This window comes from Peromyscus californicus, unplaced genomic scaffold (genome assembly GCF_007827085.1).
Source record: "Peromyscus californicus insignis strain IS unplaced genomic scaffold, ASM782708v3 Scaffold_21__1_contigs__length_65335640, whole genome shotgun sequence".
Classification (NCBI taxonomy): Eukaryota; Metazoa; Chordata; class Mammalia; order Rodentia; family Cricetidae; genus Peromyscus; species Peromyscus californicus.
In genome coordinates, this window is record NW_026294514.1 from 38,067,827 (window position 1) to 38,084,047 (window position 16,221).

The following is a 16,221-nucleotide window of genomic DNA, read 5'->3' on the forward strand; positions in this document are numbered from 1 at the left end:
GCAAAAATGCCCATTGAAAACCACACAGTGTAGGATCGTTTCATTTTTAACATTTCTTTCTGTGTTCTCTTTTCCAGATTGAAGCACAGTTAGCAGAGTACCACAAGCTGGCTAGAAAACTAAAGCTCATTCCCAAAGGTGCCGAGAATTCCAAAGGTTATGACTTCGAAATTAAGTTTAATCCTGAAGCTGGTGCCAAGTGCCTTGTCAAATACAGGGCTCAAGTGTATGTAAGTGTCTGTTCAAACTTGAGTTTATCCTTGACCTCGGGCTAGACTAAGAAGGAAAGCACTGACTCTCTCTCTTTCTTCTCAGTGGTAGAAATCTTAGTTCACACCTAACTTTTGAACTTTATTTGTTTTGTTTTTTCGAGACAGGGTTTCTCTGTGTAGCTTTGCGCCTCTCCTGGAACTCACTTGGTAGCCCAGGCTGGTCTCGAACTCACAGAGATCCGTCTGGCTCTGCCTCCCGAGTGCTGGGATTAAAGGCGTGCGCCACCACCGCCCGGCTAACTTTTGAACTTTAAAAGCCTTTTCCTCTCTGCCTACTTTACCTCATCCAACTATCCACAACAAAAGTTGATCCCAAGTAACATATGTGAGGACTATGTGGACAGTCTGGGGTAAGCTTTGTTCTCTAGTTCCCTTCAGCCCCTCTAGGGAGAGCAATATCAGCAAATGTCAAGTGCGCACTTTACTGGTGGTCCTTACAAGGTTGGTAACCGGATCAGTGCTTCTAGCCAGAAGACTGAAGAGGGATAGCAGTGAAATCTTGAAAGATGAAGTATCTGTGGTACGTCTGTGGGGAAAGTTTCAGTACAACCACACACATGAAGGCATTAAAGTATAATGGATTGTTTTTCAAGGCAGGAAAAAAAGAAATGTCAGTAATAACAACAACCACAAAAAAATGTAAATTTTTTTTTTACATTTTTTGATCTCCAGAAACCACTCAAAGGTGGGAGGGAGAGAACTGACCTCCACACGTGTGTCATTGCATGTACTATCCCAATGTCTTTCCACATTTTAATAAAAGGCAAAACAAATGAAAACCCTTGCCAAACCCGAAATAGTACAATACAACAAAACAAAAAAACCCCTAACTGCTAGTTCTTATAAATGTGTATATATATTTCCTGTGCCTGATTTTGAAATGATCAAAGAGATTTGAGAAGCAAACATTTTATTGCCATATTAAAATTTTTAGATTATTCACAAGTGTTACAGATTTATTGTCAGTACTAACATGCCACCTTTGAAATACTTAGCTTTTGGATTCAAAAATGTGAGTCAAAAGCTATGCGTTTTTCCCTTGAGAATTATTCAGCTAGTCTATGGCCAAACCACCCTGAACCTGCCTGATCTCATCTAATTGAAAGCTATGCAGGGTCAGCTCTGGTTAGTACTTGGATGAGAGAATTAATTCACCTACCATGTGTCTACTGTGTACAGGCTGTGTTCCAAACCAGCTGTGTGCTGGAGATAAAATACCCACGTAGAACCTTGTTTTCTCAGAGATAGCAGCTTATTGGTGAACAGACATTGCTTCAATCAAGCTAGCTACATTCACACATACACACCTGCTTGTTCAGTGAGACATGATCTTACTGTGAATCGTGGTCTACAGCTCACCATGTAGCTTGGCTGGGTCTCAACTGTGACAGTGCTACTGTTTCAGCCGCCTGAGTGCTGGGACTGCAGGTGTGTGCCACAACACTCAGCTTCTACATTTACTTCCTAGAACTGCCTGTTGACATCAGACTGGCCTCAGTCTCTTCCAGGGGCTGAGATTAGAGGGGTACAACACTACACTCAGTTTAGATTTACTCTCAATTAAGAAAAGAAAGTGCACACAGTAAATCATTGCTTACTGGTTTTGCAAGCCATTAGTTGTCAAACTAGGTACATTGATTTCTGTCAGTAACCAGAGTACCAGGCTGAGTTTGTGAATCACTGCTTTGAATGGTTTCATATTACTGCAGCAAGAAAATAATTACCTAGGTTAAATAATCTTGTAAGAGATTATTCAGGTACAAAGAATATGTTCAGAAAGGGAGAAGATTTACTTTCATCTCTAGAAATATTTTTACACAATAATAGAACAATGAAAGTAGAAACAGGCTGCTGGAGAGAGAGAGCTCAGTGGTTAAGAACATGCATTGCCTTTACAGAGATCCCAAATTCGAAATCCAATACCTGCAGCAACTAATTTACACCTAATTGTTACTCTAACTCCGGGGGAATCCTGTGCCCCCGGCCTTTACAGGCATCTGCATTCAACATGCACGTGTATCCACAAAATTAATGTAAATCAAAAAAGAGAAAGTAGAAATAGTTAGGAATGATGGAGAGCATCTTTCATCCCAGCTACTTGGAAGAGAGTTGTGAAAAAGCATTGAATCTTTCAAAAAACAGGCCTGGAGTGGGTTTTTTTGTTTTGTTTTGTTGTATTGTACTGTTTGGGGTTTGGCAAGGGTTTTCATTTGTTTTGCCTTTTATTAGAATGTGGAAAGACGTATGGGATAGTACATGCAATGACACACGTGTGGAGGTCAGTTCTCTCCCTCTCACCTTTGAGTGGTTTCTGGAGATCAAACTCAGGTCTCTAGGCTTGAACAGCAAGCTCTTTACCCATTGAGCCATCTTGCACATCCTGTTTTTGTAATTCCTGGGATTACAGACTTGTGCAACCACATCCATCACCAGGAGTTGGGTTTATGTTTTATTTTTTCTTTTTGGTTTTTTTTTTTTTTTTTTTTCCGAGACAGGGTTTCTCTGTGTATCTTTGCACCTTTTCTGGAACTCACTCTGTAGCCCAGGCTGGCCTCGAACTCACAAAGATCCTCCTGCCTCTGCCTCCCGAGTGCTGGGATTAAAGGTGTGTGTGCCATCACCGCCCAGCAGGAGTTGGGTTTATGTTCAGTAGAAGATCTTGGGTTTGATGAACAGTACCATAAAGGAACTGGTCAAAATTAGAAGTCAATAACTTTAAAAGACTTAGTTGAGAGCCAGGTATGATAGTGCAAGGCTTTAATCTGAGCACTTACAAGGCAGGGGCGGGTAGATCATGGTGAGTTTGAGGCCAGCCTGATCTACATAGTGAGTTCCAGGACAGCCAGGGTTACATTGTGACACCCTGTCTCCTAAAAACAGAAACAAAAAAGACTTACTTGATACATAATGGCCTATGGCATTTTGTTTTTTGGAGTAGCGAAACATTTTTTTTAAAGTACAGATGGCATTTACATAACATTGTAAGTATACTACGTCCACTGAATTGTATACTTTTTATATACACTAATCGTATAGAACGTTTAGTTTCAAGTTAAATTTATTTTAACATAACTATTTCTATTTAAACATTTTAAAGTAGGTATTTACCTCAATTTTCTCCAGACAATGAGAAAAAATGCAATATAGTGTTGAAATAAAATCAGTAGGTTAGAAGACAAATAGAAATGCAACCAGAATTATGAGACTAAGTCTTAAATAAGGTATTAAGAGAAATGGGGGGATGGAGAGATGGCTTATGGGAAAGAGTGTGTACTGTTCTTGGAGAGGACCCAGGTTCGATTCCCAGCACCCACATCAGTCATCTCTGTAGTTGGAAGTTTTCCTGTGTCCTGGCCTGCTGGTGGTTGGGACAAATCTCTCCCACTTGTGTCCCCCAGGTAAACACACAGGGACTTGTATTAATTATAATTGCTGGGCCATTAGCTCAGGCTTATTACTGACTAGCTCTTACACTTGAATTAACCCATAATTCTTATCTCTGTTTGGCCATGTGACTTGGAACCTTTTTTCAGTTCTGCCTTGTCATCTTGCCTCCTCTGTGTCTGGCAGGCGACACCTGACTCAGCCCTTCCTCTTCCCAGAATTCTCCTCGTCTGCTCGCCCTGCCTAGACTTCCTGCCTGGCTACTGGCCAATCAGCGTTTTATTTATCAACCAATCAGAGAAACACATATTCACAGCATACAGAACGACATCCCACAGCATACCTTACAACCTCCTGTAGCTCCAGCTCCAGAGATAGCCAACACCTCTGGCCTTAGGAAGTACCCGTACTCACATGTACATTCATACAAACACATAGAAATGGATTGTCAGGCATTGTAACATATTCCTATAATCCTAGAACTTGGAGGTTGAAAGTTGAAACCAGCTTTTTTCTCTTTCCTAAACCTTGTCTTCAAAAAAAAAAAAGATGTTTTCTCATCAATGGTATATTGTATTTAAAATGTCATGGCTTTGTTTTATTCCTCCGAAACTGTCTTACATCATAATATATTCACGCCTCATGGGAGAAGTTTTGTAATTAGATATCTTGACTCCCCTATATCATGTATTTTCTAGGTACCTCTCAAAGAACTCTTAAATGAGAATGAAGAAGAAGTTAACAAAGCTCTAAATAAAAAGATTGGTCTAGAGGATTCCTCAGAACAGGTAAGTGTGGCACACGGTAACTGAAGCCTAATGTTGCGTGTGACTTGTGGTTTCTGAGCAACAATGCCTTAAATTTTGTTTTTTTTTTTTGAGACAGGGTTTCTCTGTTTAGTCCTGACTGTCCTGGAACTCACTCTATAGACCAGGCTGGCCTTGAACTCACAGAGATCCACCTGCCTCTGCTGGGATTAAAGTGCTAAGATTAGAGGCATGAGCCACCACCGCCCAGCTTTGTTCTTTTATTTTTTTAAACTATAAATTAAACTTGGCATTTCATAAATAGCTATTCAAGTAATCCACAGAAAGACGTTTTAAGCGTTAACAAATTCTGTGGAATCTGACTTTGTGAACTGCAGACATGGCCCTGTGGTAAAGTACTTTTTAACGTGTGCCCGGAGCCCTGGATTCAATCTCTAGTACCACCAAAACAAAAAACAAAAAAATTACTTTTTATTAGGGAGACCTTTTCCTCTCCCCAGTTAAATAGAGGTCAGGAGTATTACCTTATGCCTGCAATCCCAGCACTTTGTTTCCAGAAGCTGGGAGGATTGCAAGTTCCAGGCCAGGCTGGGTCACATAGCAAGACCCTATCTTAAAAATACAATAGCCAAGAAATTGTATTTATTTATTTTTATTTTTATTTTTTTTTTATTTTTTTTTTTTTTTTGGTTTTTCGAGACAGGGTTTCTCTGTGTAGCTTTGCGCCGTTCCTGGAACTCACTCTGTAGCCCAGGCTAGCCTCGAACTCACAGAGATCTGCCTGTCTCTGCCTCCCAAGTGCTGGGATCAAGGCATGCGCCACCACCGCCCGGCGCCAAGAAATTTTAAAGTGAAAAATGGACTGTGTTTAGAAATAGTGAAAGCTAGTTTAAATTATGAAGAAATATAAACAAATAAACAATCTTTAAGAAAAAGTTGATGAGGGGCTGGAGAGATGGCTCATCGGGTAAGAGCACTGCTTGCTCTTTCAGAGGTCCTGAGTTCAGTTCCCAGCAACCACATGGTTAGCTCACAACCATCTATAGTGGGGTCTGATGCCCTCTTCTGGAATAAAGTTGTACATGCAGATAGGGCACTCATATACATAAAAATAAATAAATAAGGGCTGGAGAGATGACTCAGGGGTTAAGAGCACTGCCTGCTCTCCCAGAGGTCCTGAGTTCAATTCCCAGCAACCACATGGTGGCTCACAACCACCTGGTGCCCTCTGAAGAGACACAGGCAGAACACTATATACATAATAAATAAATAAATCTTTAAAATAAATAAATTAATAAGTAAATCTGGAAGGAAGGGAGGGAGGAAGAAAAGAAAGAAAGAAAGAAAGAACAAAAGAAAGAAAAGAAAAGGAAAGAAAGAAAAGGAAGGAAAGAAAGAGTTGATGAAGCCAGATGATGCGTAGTTGATGAAGGTGGTGGTGGTGATGGCTCATTCCTTTAATCCCAGCACTCAGGATGCAGAGTCAGGAGGATCTCTATGAGTTGGAGGCCAGCCTGGTCTACAGAGTGAGTTCCAGGACACCCAGGTCTATACAGAGAAACCCTGTCTAGAAAAACCAAAAAGAAAAGAGTTGATGAGCTAAACCTGAGTATAGTAGTGCATACCTATAATCCCAGCTTTGGAAAGCAGGAGAATCCAGTGTTCTAGGCTACATGAGCCCATGACTCAAAACAAACAAACAAACAATAAAAACAAAACACCATATGTGTATGTGGGGCTGGAGAGTTCGTTCAATGGTTAAGAACACTGGTTGCTCTTGCAGAAGACCTGAATTCAATTCCCAGCACTAACATGGTAGCTCACAACCATCTGTAACTCCAGTTCTTCTGACTTCTAGGGGCACATAACACACATACCTACATGCAGGCAAAACATTTATATCCCTAAAATAATTATATGTACATAATAATTGGAGGGATAGCTTTGCAGTTAAGAGCACTTGTTCTTCCAAAGGGCCTGTGTTCATTCCCACCACCCACATGGTAGATCACAACCATCGGTAACTCCAGTCCCAGCAGATCTGACACCCTCTTCTGGCCTCCTTGAGCACTGTGTACACATGATGCACACATGCTTACCCAACACCCGTATACATAAATTATTTAAAACATAATTGATGATCTAGACATGGTGGTGCATACTAGTAATCCCAGCACTCTGGAAGCTGAGGCAGGAAAATCTTAAGTTCAAAGTTAGCCTGAGCTGCATAAGCAAGTTTAAGGTTAGCCTGGTATGTACAGCAAAAACCTGTCTCAAGAAATTAGAAAATGGGTAATAAGATGGATTACAGTATAAACAATAAAAATCTCAAAATGAAAAGTCAAAATAACCAGAAAAAAAAAGAAAAGTAATTAGCTCTCAAAAAACAACTCCTTTAACAAATTATTTTATAGATGAGTACTTTCAAATATTAAAGGTCAGATGATTTTAGGACATGAAAATTTCCATAGAACATAAACATATAACTATAGGCCCATACAACAACTTACAGGCATCACAATAAGGAAAATCAAACCAGTCGCTGACAGACATAAAATGCAAAGCTCAATAAAAATGACTATGGAAACATATTTAAGACAGGGTCTTGCTCAGCATAGGCAAGTCTCTAACTACAGTCTTCGGGCCTTCCTTAGCCTTCTAAGTGTTGGAATTAGATGCATGCACAGCAGCAGCTGGCTCAGCAGATGCTTCTGTGTGACCGTGTGCCTGGAATGTAATAGATGTCTCCAGGACGAAGATAGCACAGCACCTGCCCTGGGGACTCCGTTCCACACGGGAAGATGGCTGCAAGAACAAATATTTCCATTAGGAGAATGAAGTTAGCTATGAAGTAGTAGATTTCATAATGACGTTTTTATACGTGCTTTCTTCTCCCGCACCCTGCCCTCTGCCCTCTGCCCTCCCTTCCTGTGTCCCACTCTTGCTCTTCCCTTGCCCATAACAGCCTCCTTTCTGCTTTCCCAGCACAATATTCCATTCCCTTCTTTCAGTGCCCCATACCTGAACCTCTTAAGATCTCTTCTTCCATCTCACAGTTCTCTCTAGTTTCATGAACCATCCACAAGTATACACCATCCTACTCACACAGAGACTTACATCAAGAGACTTACATGTGAGAGGAAACATACAGTATTTATCTTTCTGAATACAACTTATTTCAATTTACATAATGATTTGCAATTTGACCCATTTTCCTGCAAATGTCATGGTTTTTTATTACTTTTAAATATATATATTTAATATATATATATCCATGTGGATGCAGGGGCCCACAGAGGTCAGAGATGTCAGACACTCCTGGAACTAGTGTTATAAATGGGTGTGGACCACCGGTGTTACAGGTAGTTGTGAACCTCCTGGTGTGAGTTTTGGGGATCAAATACTGGACCTCTAGAAGAACAAGAAGTGCTCTTAACCACTGAGGCATCTCTCCAGCAACATGTTGTTTGGGTTTGGGTTTGGGTTTAGGGGGTTTTTTTGTTTGGTTTGGTTTTTTTGGGGGGGGGTTGTTTTTTGTTTGTTTTGTTTTTTTGTTTGTTTATTTGTTTTTTGTTTTTTCAAGATAGGATTTCTCTCTATAACAGCCCTGGCTGTCCTGGAACTCACTCTTTAGACCAGGCTAGCCTCAAACTCACAGAGATCCACCTGCTTCTGCCTCTCAAATGCTGGGATTAAAGGTGTGCACCACCACCACCTGACCAATTTTTTTTCAGTGCAGATGAATAAAGTTATATAGTGTAATATAGAACATTTTGTCTTTTGTGTATGGACATCTAAGATGATTCCATTTCTAAACTCTTGTGAACAGTGCATCAATAAACGAGAGTGTTCAAGTGTACCTGGTGGGACTTAGAATCTTCAGGGTGTGCACTCAGAAGTGAGATAGCCAGATCATATGATAGTTTTGGTTGTAGTTTTCAAAGATTTGTCCACTTTTATTTTTATGTATGTGAGTATTTGTCCTGCATGTATATATGTACAAGAATGCTGCCTATGGAGGCCAGAAGAGGATGTGAGATTTCCTCTGTAAGAACAGCCAGTGCTCTGACAAACCTTCATACTGGTTTCCACAGCAGCTGCTGTGTGTATTTTCACTGGCAGTGAATGAGGATTTCTCGTTCCCCAGACCCCTGCCAACATTTGTTGTCATTTGTTTTCTGGATGAAAGTCGTTCTGAGCAAGGAAGGTGGAATCACAGATCATTGGTAGTTTGCCTTTCCCTGAAGGCTAAGGATGTTGAACCCTTCATCAAATGTCATTGGGCAATTATGTTTCTTCCTTTAGGACTGTCTGTTCACGTCATTGCCTCCTATCGATTAGACTTGGTGTTTAGTTCTTGCTGTTCTTACATAGTAGAGCCTATCTGATACATAGTGGGCAATGATTTCTCATTCTGTAGGCTGTCTCTCCAGTTGTGAGGTTGTTTCCATTGTTATGCAGGTTTTAATTTCCTAGAATTCCATTGGTCAGTCCTGGGGGTTGTTTCTTGTGCTCTTACAGTCCTCCACATAGGGCATAGTTGATATGTCTTCCCTAGCAGGTTCAACATTTCCTGTCTTAACATGAAGGCTTTGATCTATTTCAGTGTTTCATGTAGGGTGAGGCTCAGGACTTGGTTTCATTTTTCTACAGGTATATACCCAGTTTTCTCAGCACCATCTGTCAAAGAGGCTGTCTTTTTCCTAATGTGTGGTTTTTGTTTTGTTTTGTTTTGTTTTTTGAGACAGGGTTTCTCTGTGTAGCTTTGCGCCTTTCCTGGAACTCACTCTGTAGCCCAGGCTCGCCTCAAACTCACAGAGATCCACCTGGTTCTGCTTCCCGAGTGCTGGGATTAAAGGCGTGCGCCACCACCGCCTGGCCCTAATGTGTGTTTTTGACATCTGTGTTTTTAAAAAAAGACTAAGTAGCTGCTGGGGCTAGAAAGATGGCTTAGTGATTAAGAGCACTTGACCGCATTCATACATATAGCAGCTCACACCACTTGTAGCTCCAGTTCTAGGGTATCTGATGTCCTCTTGTGGACTCCATAAGCACCAGGTGTGCACATGGTATAAATACATACATACGTTCAGGCATACATACATACAGGCAAAACACTCATACACATAAAGTAGAATCTTGAAAAAAAAATTGTACTTTTTTAAAAGACCATCAAGGGCTGAAGAGTTGGTTCATCAGTTAAGAGTACTTGTTGCTCTTAAAAAGAGCCAGGTTTGATTCCCAGTATCCATATGGCAGCTTACAACCATCTGTTAACTCCGGTCTCAAAGGATCTCACTCCCTTTTCTTTCCTCATTGGGCACCAGGCATACATGTGGTGCACAGACATCCATGCTAGCAAAATGCTCATATACACAGTAAATAAACATTATGCATAAAAGAAGATATAAAAGTCTCATAATGTTAAAGAAATTTTGATGTTCAGTTATGATTTCTCAACCAAAGTTTTGTCCCCAAGCTGAGCACCATGAAGACAGAAAGCAGGAAAATTGTGAGGATGCTGAAGGAAGAGGTTCAAAAGCTGGACGATCTTTACCAACAAAAAGTTAAGGTAAGAACTTGACCAGTGTGTTCATTTGACTCCCATCTGAAATCTTAGCTGGATGTGGTGGCACACAAAAGCTGAGAGACAGCCTTAAAACTCAACCAGAAAAGCCAGGTGTGGTATCGTCCATCCCTGTGATCTCAACATTTGGAAGACCCTGGTGGGAGAATTGGCACAGGTTCGAGACCTACCTGGAATACATAGCAAGACCATGTCTCAATAAGTAATAAAGCCATAATCTCTTGTATGTTTTTATTGAGTTAGTGTTACATATTCCCAAGAATGAACCCCAGTAAGGTATTTTGTATAAGTAATTGTCTATTAAGAATCATTGCAAACTGATTGTCCGAACTAAATTCCACACTATTCATAAAAGCTCCAGAAGGTGGGTAAGGTGTAAGAGCACTGACTGATGTTCCAGAGGAACAGGGTTCAATTCCCAGGTCATCTGGAGTCCGATCACACCAAGACAAAAAAAAAAATAAAAGGAGCCAGGCAGTGGTGGTGCACGCCTTTAATCACAGCACTTAGGAAGCAGAGCCAGGCAGATCTCTGTGAGTTTGAGGCCAGCATGGTCTACAGAGTGCGATCCAGGACAGGCACCAAAACTACACAGAGAAACCCTGTCTCAAAAAAACCAAAATAAATAAATGAAAGGGAGAAGGGTCACGTGGTCCTTTTTTTTTTTAATGGGTTACAGAATTTATTAAGATATAAATTGAGGAAATACACTTACAAATACAGAATAAAGTAGATAGCTGAAGTTGTCCTCTGATCTGACCGGGAGTGAATCCACCTCGCAGGCAGATGTAGGGAGAAGGATCATGTAACCCTTGTCCAACTCCTTATCAGAGGTTGCATACAATGGCAGGAAGCACCACCTCCTTTGGGTGTATAGCCCAAGGTCATGGGCAGAGCAAATGCCACTACAGCCGCTAGTCTACCCAACCCTGTATTTTACCACACAGGTATGAAGAGGCCCGTTTATTGGCACTCAAACAACTTAATTAAACTTTCCAACTGTGCCATTATTAGTTATACCAATGGAGTATCACTAATGGAAACATTTGTATTACCCTGTATTATATATATATGTTGTTTTCTGTGCAGTGTGAAATTTTTAGAAATTATAACACAAAATCTGACCTGTACATGTAATGTGAAATATGTGGCAATCGTTGTTACTTTTATCATATTTCTTCCATGAAAATTTAAGTTTATTCTTGGAAGCACTTATGTGAAAGACTTTGTAAGTCCATACTTCATCTTCACAAACCTAGAAATCTGACAATGATTGGAATGACTTTTGCTATACATAGTTAGTATGTGTGTGAAAAATCAAAGTGCTGGGTTTCCTATAAGTTAGACTTGAAACACTTTTGAATAGTCTGCTACTTAGAAGCCTCCTGCAAAGGGCACATTTGTGTTTATCATATGGAATCCCCAGTAGAACAGTTAAAGAAGGCAGTCAACATCTTGGGAATATAAATGATGCAACATGATGTTTTTTAAATGTTTTACACACTTTATTTAAATACACTATGAGCAAATGGAATGTAAGTATCAAGAAAAATTACTTTCTCCTGTAGGAAGCTGAGGAAGAAGATGAGAAGTGTGCCAGTGAGCTTGAATCCCTGGAGAAACACAAGCACCTGCTGGAGAGTGCTGTGAACGAGGGCCTCAGTGAAGCCATGGATGAGTTAGATGCTGTCCAGCGGGAGTAAGTTCACCTCACCAACATCTGATTCTTTTTTTCTTTTCTTTCTTTCTTTCTTTTTTTTTTTTTTTTTCCATTTTTCATGACAGGGTTTCTCTATAGCTTCGGAGCCTGTCCTGGAACTCATTCTGTAGACCAGGCTGGCCTCGAACTCACAGGGATCTGCCTGCGTCTACCTCCCAAGTGCTAGGATTAAAGGCATGCACCACCACCTCCCAGCCCAACTAGATTATTAAATGGCTTTTAATGCTTGGAAACAAATCTATTGTTTGTTTGTTTGGTTGGTTGGTTTGGTTTGGGATTTTGTTGTTGTTGTTTGTTTTTTTTTGAGACAGGGTCTTTATACAATACATAGTAGCCCTGGCTATTCTAGAACTCACTATATAGATCAGGCTTCCTGTCTTTGCTGGGAAGGCATGCTCCACCACACCCGGCTGGACACATATTAAATAGTTAAGAAATACATAAATAATTCAATCAAAATGGAACTCTTCAATTTAAGAAGACCTACAGAGCCAGGCATTGTAACCTAACACTTGGGCTAAGAGGTGGAAGGTTCATCTGAAATGGAATGGAAGGTCATAGCACCAGGGTAGCTGACCACACATGCAGCAAACTAAAGCAGCTGGTGGAGATCTGAGGTGTGTGCTTACATATGGTATTTAGATGGATTCTACCAGGTATGGTTTTCTATAGTCACCAGCCATTTCTCAAGGGAATAGTCACATAAATAAGTGCAAAATTTGCATTTTTCTCAGGTTACTGCACTATGCTGATTTATTCATTTATCTTTTTAGACATTAAACGAGTTGTCTTTTTTATTTTTAATTCTGTAGATACCAACTAGTTGTACAAACCGTAACTGAAGAAAGGAGAAAAGTGGGAAATAACTTACAGCGTCTTTTAGAGATGGTTGCTACACATGTAGGGTCTTTGGAAGTAAGTATGAAGGTCTTCACTGAATTCTAACAGCTATAGAAATTAAATGACAAATTTTATTTTTATGGAAACTAGTGATTTATTAAAAGAATCTTGTCTTCTGATGTGGCGAGGTTACAGGAGACCACTTGTATACCTTATAAAGTAGTGTTTTGTTCATGTGCATACACCCACACATACACCACCCTCAAAGTGGGGGTTGTGCAGAAGTGGGTCAGGCATGGTATTCACGCCTGTAATCCCAGCATTTAGGAAGCTGAGGCAATAGAATTGCTATTAGTTCACACCTGGCCTGTCTCCAAGAGTTCAAAATTAAGCTGGGCAGTAGCAGTGCACTCCTTTAATCATGCACTCAGGAGAAGAGAGGTGTATGCCTTCAATCCCTGCACTTAGGAAGAGAGGGGCAGGGTTGGGGATTTAGCTCAGTGGTAGAGCGCTTGCTAAGGCTCTGGGTTCCGTCCTCAGCTCTGGGGAAAAAAGAAAAAAAAAAGGAAGAAAGGGGCACAACTTCAATCCCAGCACTCAGGAGGCAGAGGCAGGTAGATCTCTGTGGAAAAAAGATGACTACAGTCCAGCAACGTAGGAATAGAACTATAGCTCTGCATCAACATGAGTGAACTGTCAAATACCAAGCAAGCACTGGGCATGATGGTGGCACATGTCTTTAATCCTAATGCTCCAGAAGCAAGAGGACTGGAGACTGAGGCAGCAAGATCACCATGGTTTCCAGGCCCTCCCAAGCTACAGAGTGATGACTTTTCTTCTTTTGGTTTTTCGAGACAGGGTTTCTCTGTGTAGTTTTGACGCCCGTCCTGGATCTCACTCTGTAGACCAGGCTGGCCTCGAACTCACAGAGATCTGCCTGGCTCTGCCTCCCAAATGCTGGGATTAAAGGCATGTGCCACCACCACCCAGCTAGTGATGACTTATCTTAAAACAATAAAAAAGAAACAAAAAAATGCAAGCAAAAAAAGTTCATATATTACATGTAATAAATACAAAATTTTTTTTTTTTTTTTTTTTTGGTTTTTCGAGACAGGGTTTCTCTGTGTAGCTTTGCGCCTTTCCTGGAACTCGCTTTGGAGACCAGGCTGGCCTCGAACTCACAGAGATCCGCCTGGCTCTGCCTCCCGAGTGCTGGGATTAAAGGCGTGCGCCACCACCGCCCGGCAATAAATATAAAATTTAAAACCAAGTCCGAGTACAGTATTAATCAAATGTTGCATAATGATGGTGTTACATTCAGAGATATGGCACGAGGCAGCTGGGCTGGTTGTAATCATTATAATGTCCTTATACAAAAACCTCCAGGTTTTGTTAGAGATTGTATTCTCATGAGACCATTCTTTGTATGTGCTGTCTAGTCACCAAAACATCTATACAAATGGCTGCATATCATTAACACACATAGCTCTGAGAGGATTAGAGATATTAAAAAGCATATTAGCCAGGCAGTGGTGGCGCACGCCTTTAATCCCAGCACTTGGGAGGCAGAGGCAGACGGATCTGTGAGTTGGAGGCCAGCCTAGTCTACAGAGTGTGTTCCAGGACAGCCAGAACTACACAATGAAACCCTGTCTTGAAAATAAGAAAAAGGGAAAGAAAAGAAAGGAAGGAAGAGAAAGAAAATGGAATGCATGTAAATATAAGAGTATTTTTCTTTTGAGATGGTCTTTCTTGGCAGCCCAGACTGGTATTAAACTGTGATCCTCCTACCTCAGTCTTTCAAGTGTTGAGTTTACAGTCATCTACTATTATTATATCTAACTGGTTCTTTCCTTAATTTATAAGTGTCATTCTTCTATGTAAATGTCTTGAAACAAAATTAATGTTTGTACATTAAGAATTGTGAATTGTTTCCACTAGAAACATCTTGAAGAACAGATTGCTAAAGCTGACAGAGAGTATGAAGAATGCATGTCTGAAGATCTCTTGGAAAATATCAAAGAGATTGCAGAGAAGTTTAAGAGTAACGCTGCTCTATTTAAGGCTCCTGATGAATGAAGATAAATTAATGGTGGCTATCTTTTATCTTTCATAGACATAACATTAGCTTAAAATATATCCCATAATTATGATAACTTGGTAGATTAACTTTTTAGGTGTAACAGACCAGTTAATAAAGTACATTAGTAAATTGTAGGTTTTGCCTCCCATTTCTGTGACTCATTCTGATGTGAAAGTACCTGGTATGGGCTAAACCAGGAGTTGGTAAACTACAGTGTGAACCAAGTAAGACAGACCCATTCACTGACTCTGGGATGAAGCCTACTTGGTCATGGTGGATAATTTTTTTGATACGTTCCTGGATTCGGTTAGCCAGTATTTTATTGAGTATTTTTGCATCAATGTTCATGAGGGAGATTGGTCTGTAATTCTCTTTCTTTGTTGCATCTTTGTGTGGTTTGGGTATCAGGGTAACTGTAGCCTCATAAAAAGAGTTTGGCAATGTTCCTTCTGCTTCTACTGTGTGGAATAATTTGAAGAGTATTGGTATTAGCTCTTCTTTGAAAATCTGGTAGAATTCTGTGCTGAAACCATCTGGTCCTGGGCCTTTTTTTTGTTTGGGAGACTTTTATTGACTGTTTCTATTTCCTTAAGGGTTATTGGTCTATTTAAATAGTTTATCTGGCCGGGCGGTGGTGGCGCACGCCTTTAATCCCAGCACTCGGGAGGCAGAGCCAGGCGGATCTCTGTGAGTTCGAGGCCAGCCTGGGCTACCAAGTGAGTTCCAGGAAAGGCGCAAAGCTACACAGAGAAACCCTGCCTCGAAAAACCAAAAAAAAAAAAAAAAAAAAAAAAATAGTTTATCTGGTCTTGAATTAACTTTGCTATGGGGTACCTATCCAGAAAATCGTCCATTTCTTTCAGATTAATCTGTGAGTTTCTAATTAGTAGAAAACTTGTCTCAGAAAATAAGATGGAGAGAGAGAAAGGAAGACACCTACAGTGGACCTCTGGCTTCCACGTGCATGCTCACACACATGCATGAACACACGTGCATGCACACAAATAAAAAATGTAAACTGAACAGTGTGCTATCAGAGGGATGGACCAACGGAAAAACTAGTCCTTTTTCAACTTTCAACATCACAAATAGAAAAGTGTCTTCTCTCCAGAAATCAGGTGGTAAATTAGTTACAGGCCCTGAACTCATAGTTATCCTCCCTCAGCCTCCAAACTGCTGGGATGTCAGGCATATAGTAGCAGACCTGGCTCATTCAGCATCTTTGAAGTAAATATAGATTGTGCTTTGAATGTGAAATGTCCCTTTTCAGGTTCATGCATGGAATGCCTGGTCCCTAGCTGGTGGCACTGTTTTGGGAGGTGGTAGAAGCTTTAGGTGAGGAAGCTAGCTGGAGGAAGTAGGTCACTAGGGTGGGAGTGGCTGGGTGGGCTATACCTAGTGCCCTCCTGCTTCCTGGCCATCACGAGGTGAGTTACCTTCTGCCATATGGTGTTCTGGGCAAAGTTCAAGCTTAGAAGACTGGAAAAGAATTCCAGATCTGCTCTCCCCAACACCTTCATTCTTGCCATCATGGAAGAGATGTGGAGAAGCACAAGACTTAGGCTCTT

General features: G+C 40.8%; 1 protein-coding gene across 1 annotated transcript in view; it reads left to right on the forward strand.

Annotated features, from left to right (window-relative positions):
- The window catches only part of Ndc80 (NDC80 kinetochore complex component), a 38,614-nt gene extending 23,515 nt beyond the window's left edge, over window positions 1-15,099 (forward strand). Inside the window, exons 12-17 of the mRNA XM_052750089.1 lie at window positions 78-230; window positions 4,355-4,444; window positions 9,903-9,995; window positions 11,579-11,709; window positions 12,543-12,645; window positions 14,512-15,099. Coding sequence (XP_052606049.1) covers window positions 78-230; window positions 4,355-4,444; window positions 9,903-9,995; window positions 11,579-11,709; window positions 12,543-12,645; window positions 14,512-14,649 — 708 coding nt within the window. The 3' untranslated portion in view covers window positions 14,650-15,099. The remainder of the gene's footprint in view (window positions 1-77; window positions 231-4,354; window positions 4,445-9,902; window positions 9,996-11,578; window positions 11,710-12,542; window positions 12,646-14,511) is intronic.
- Window positions 15,100-16,221: the final 1,122 nt, after the last annotated feature.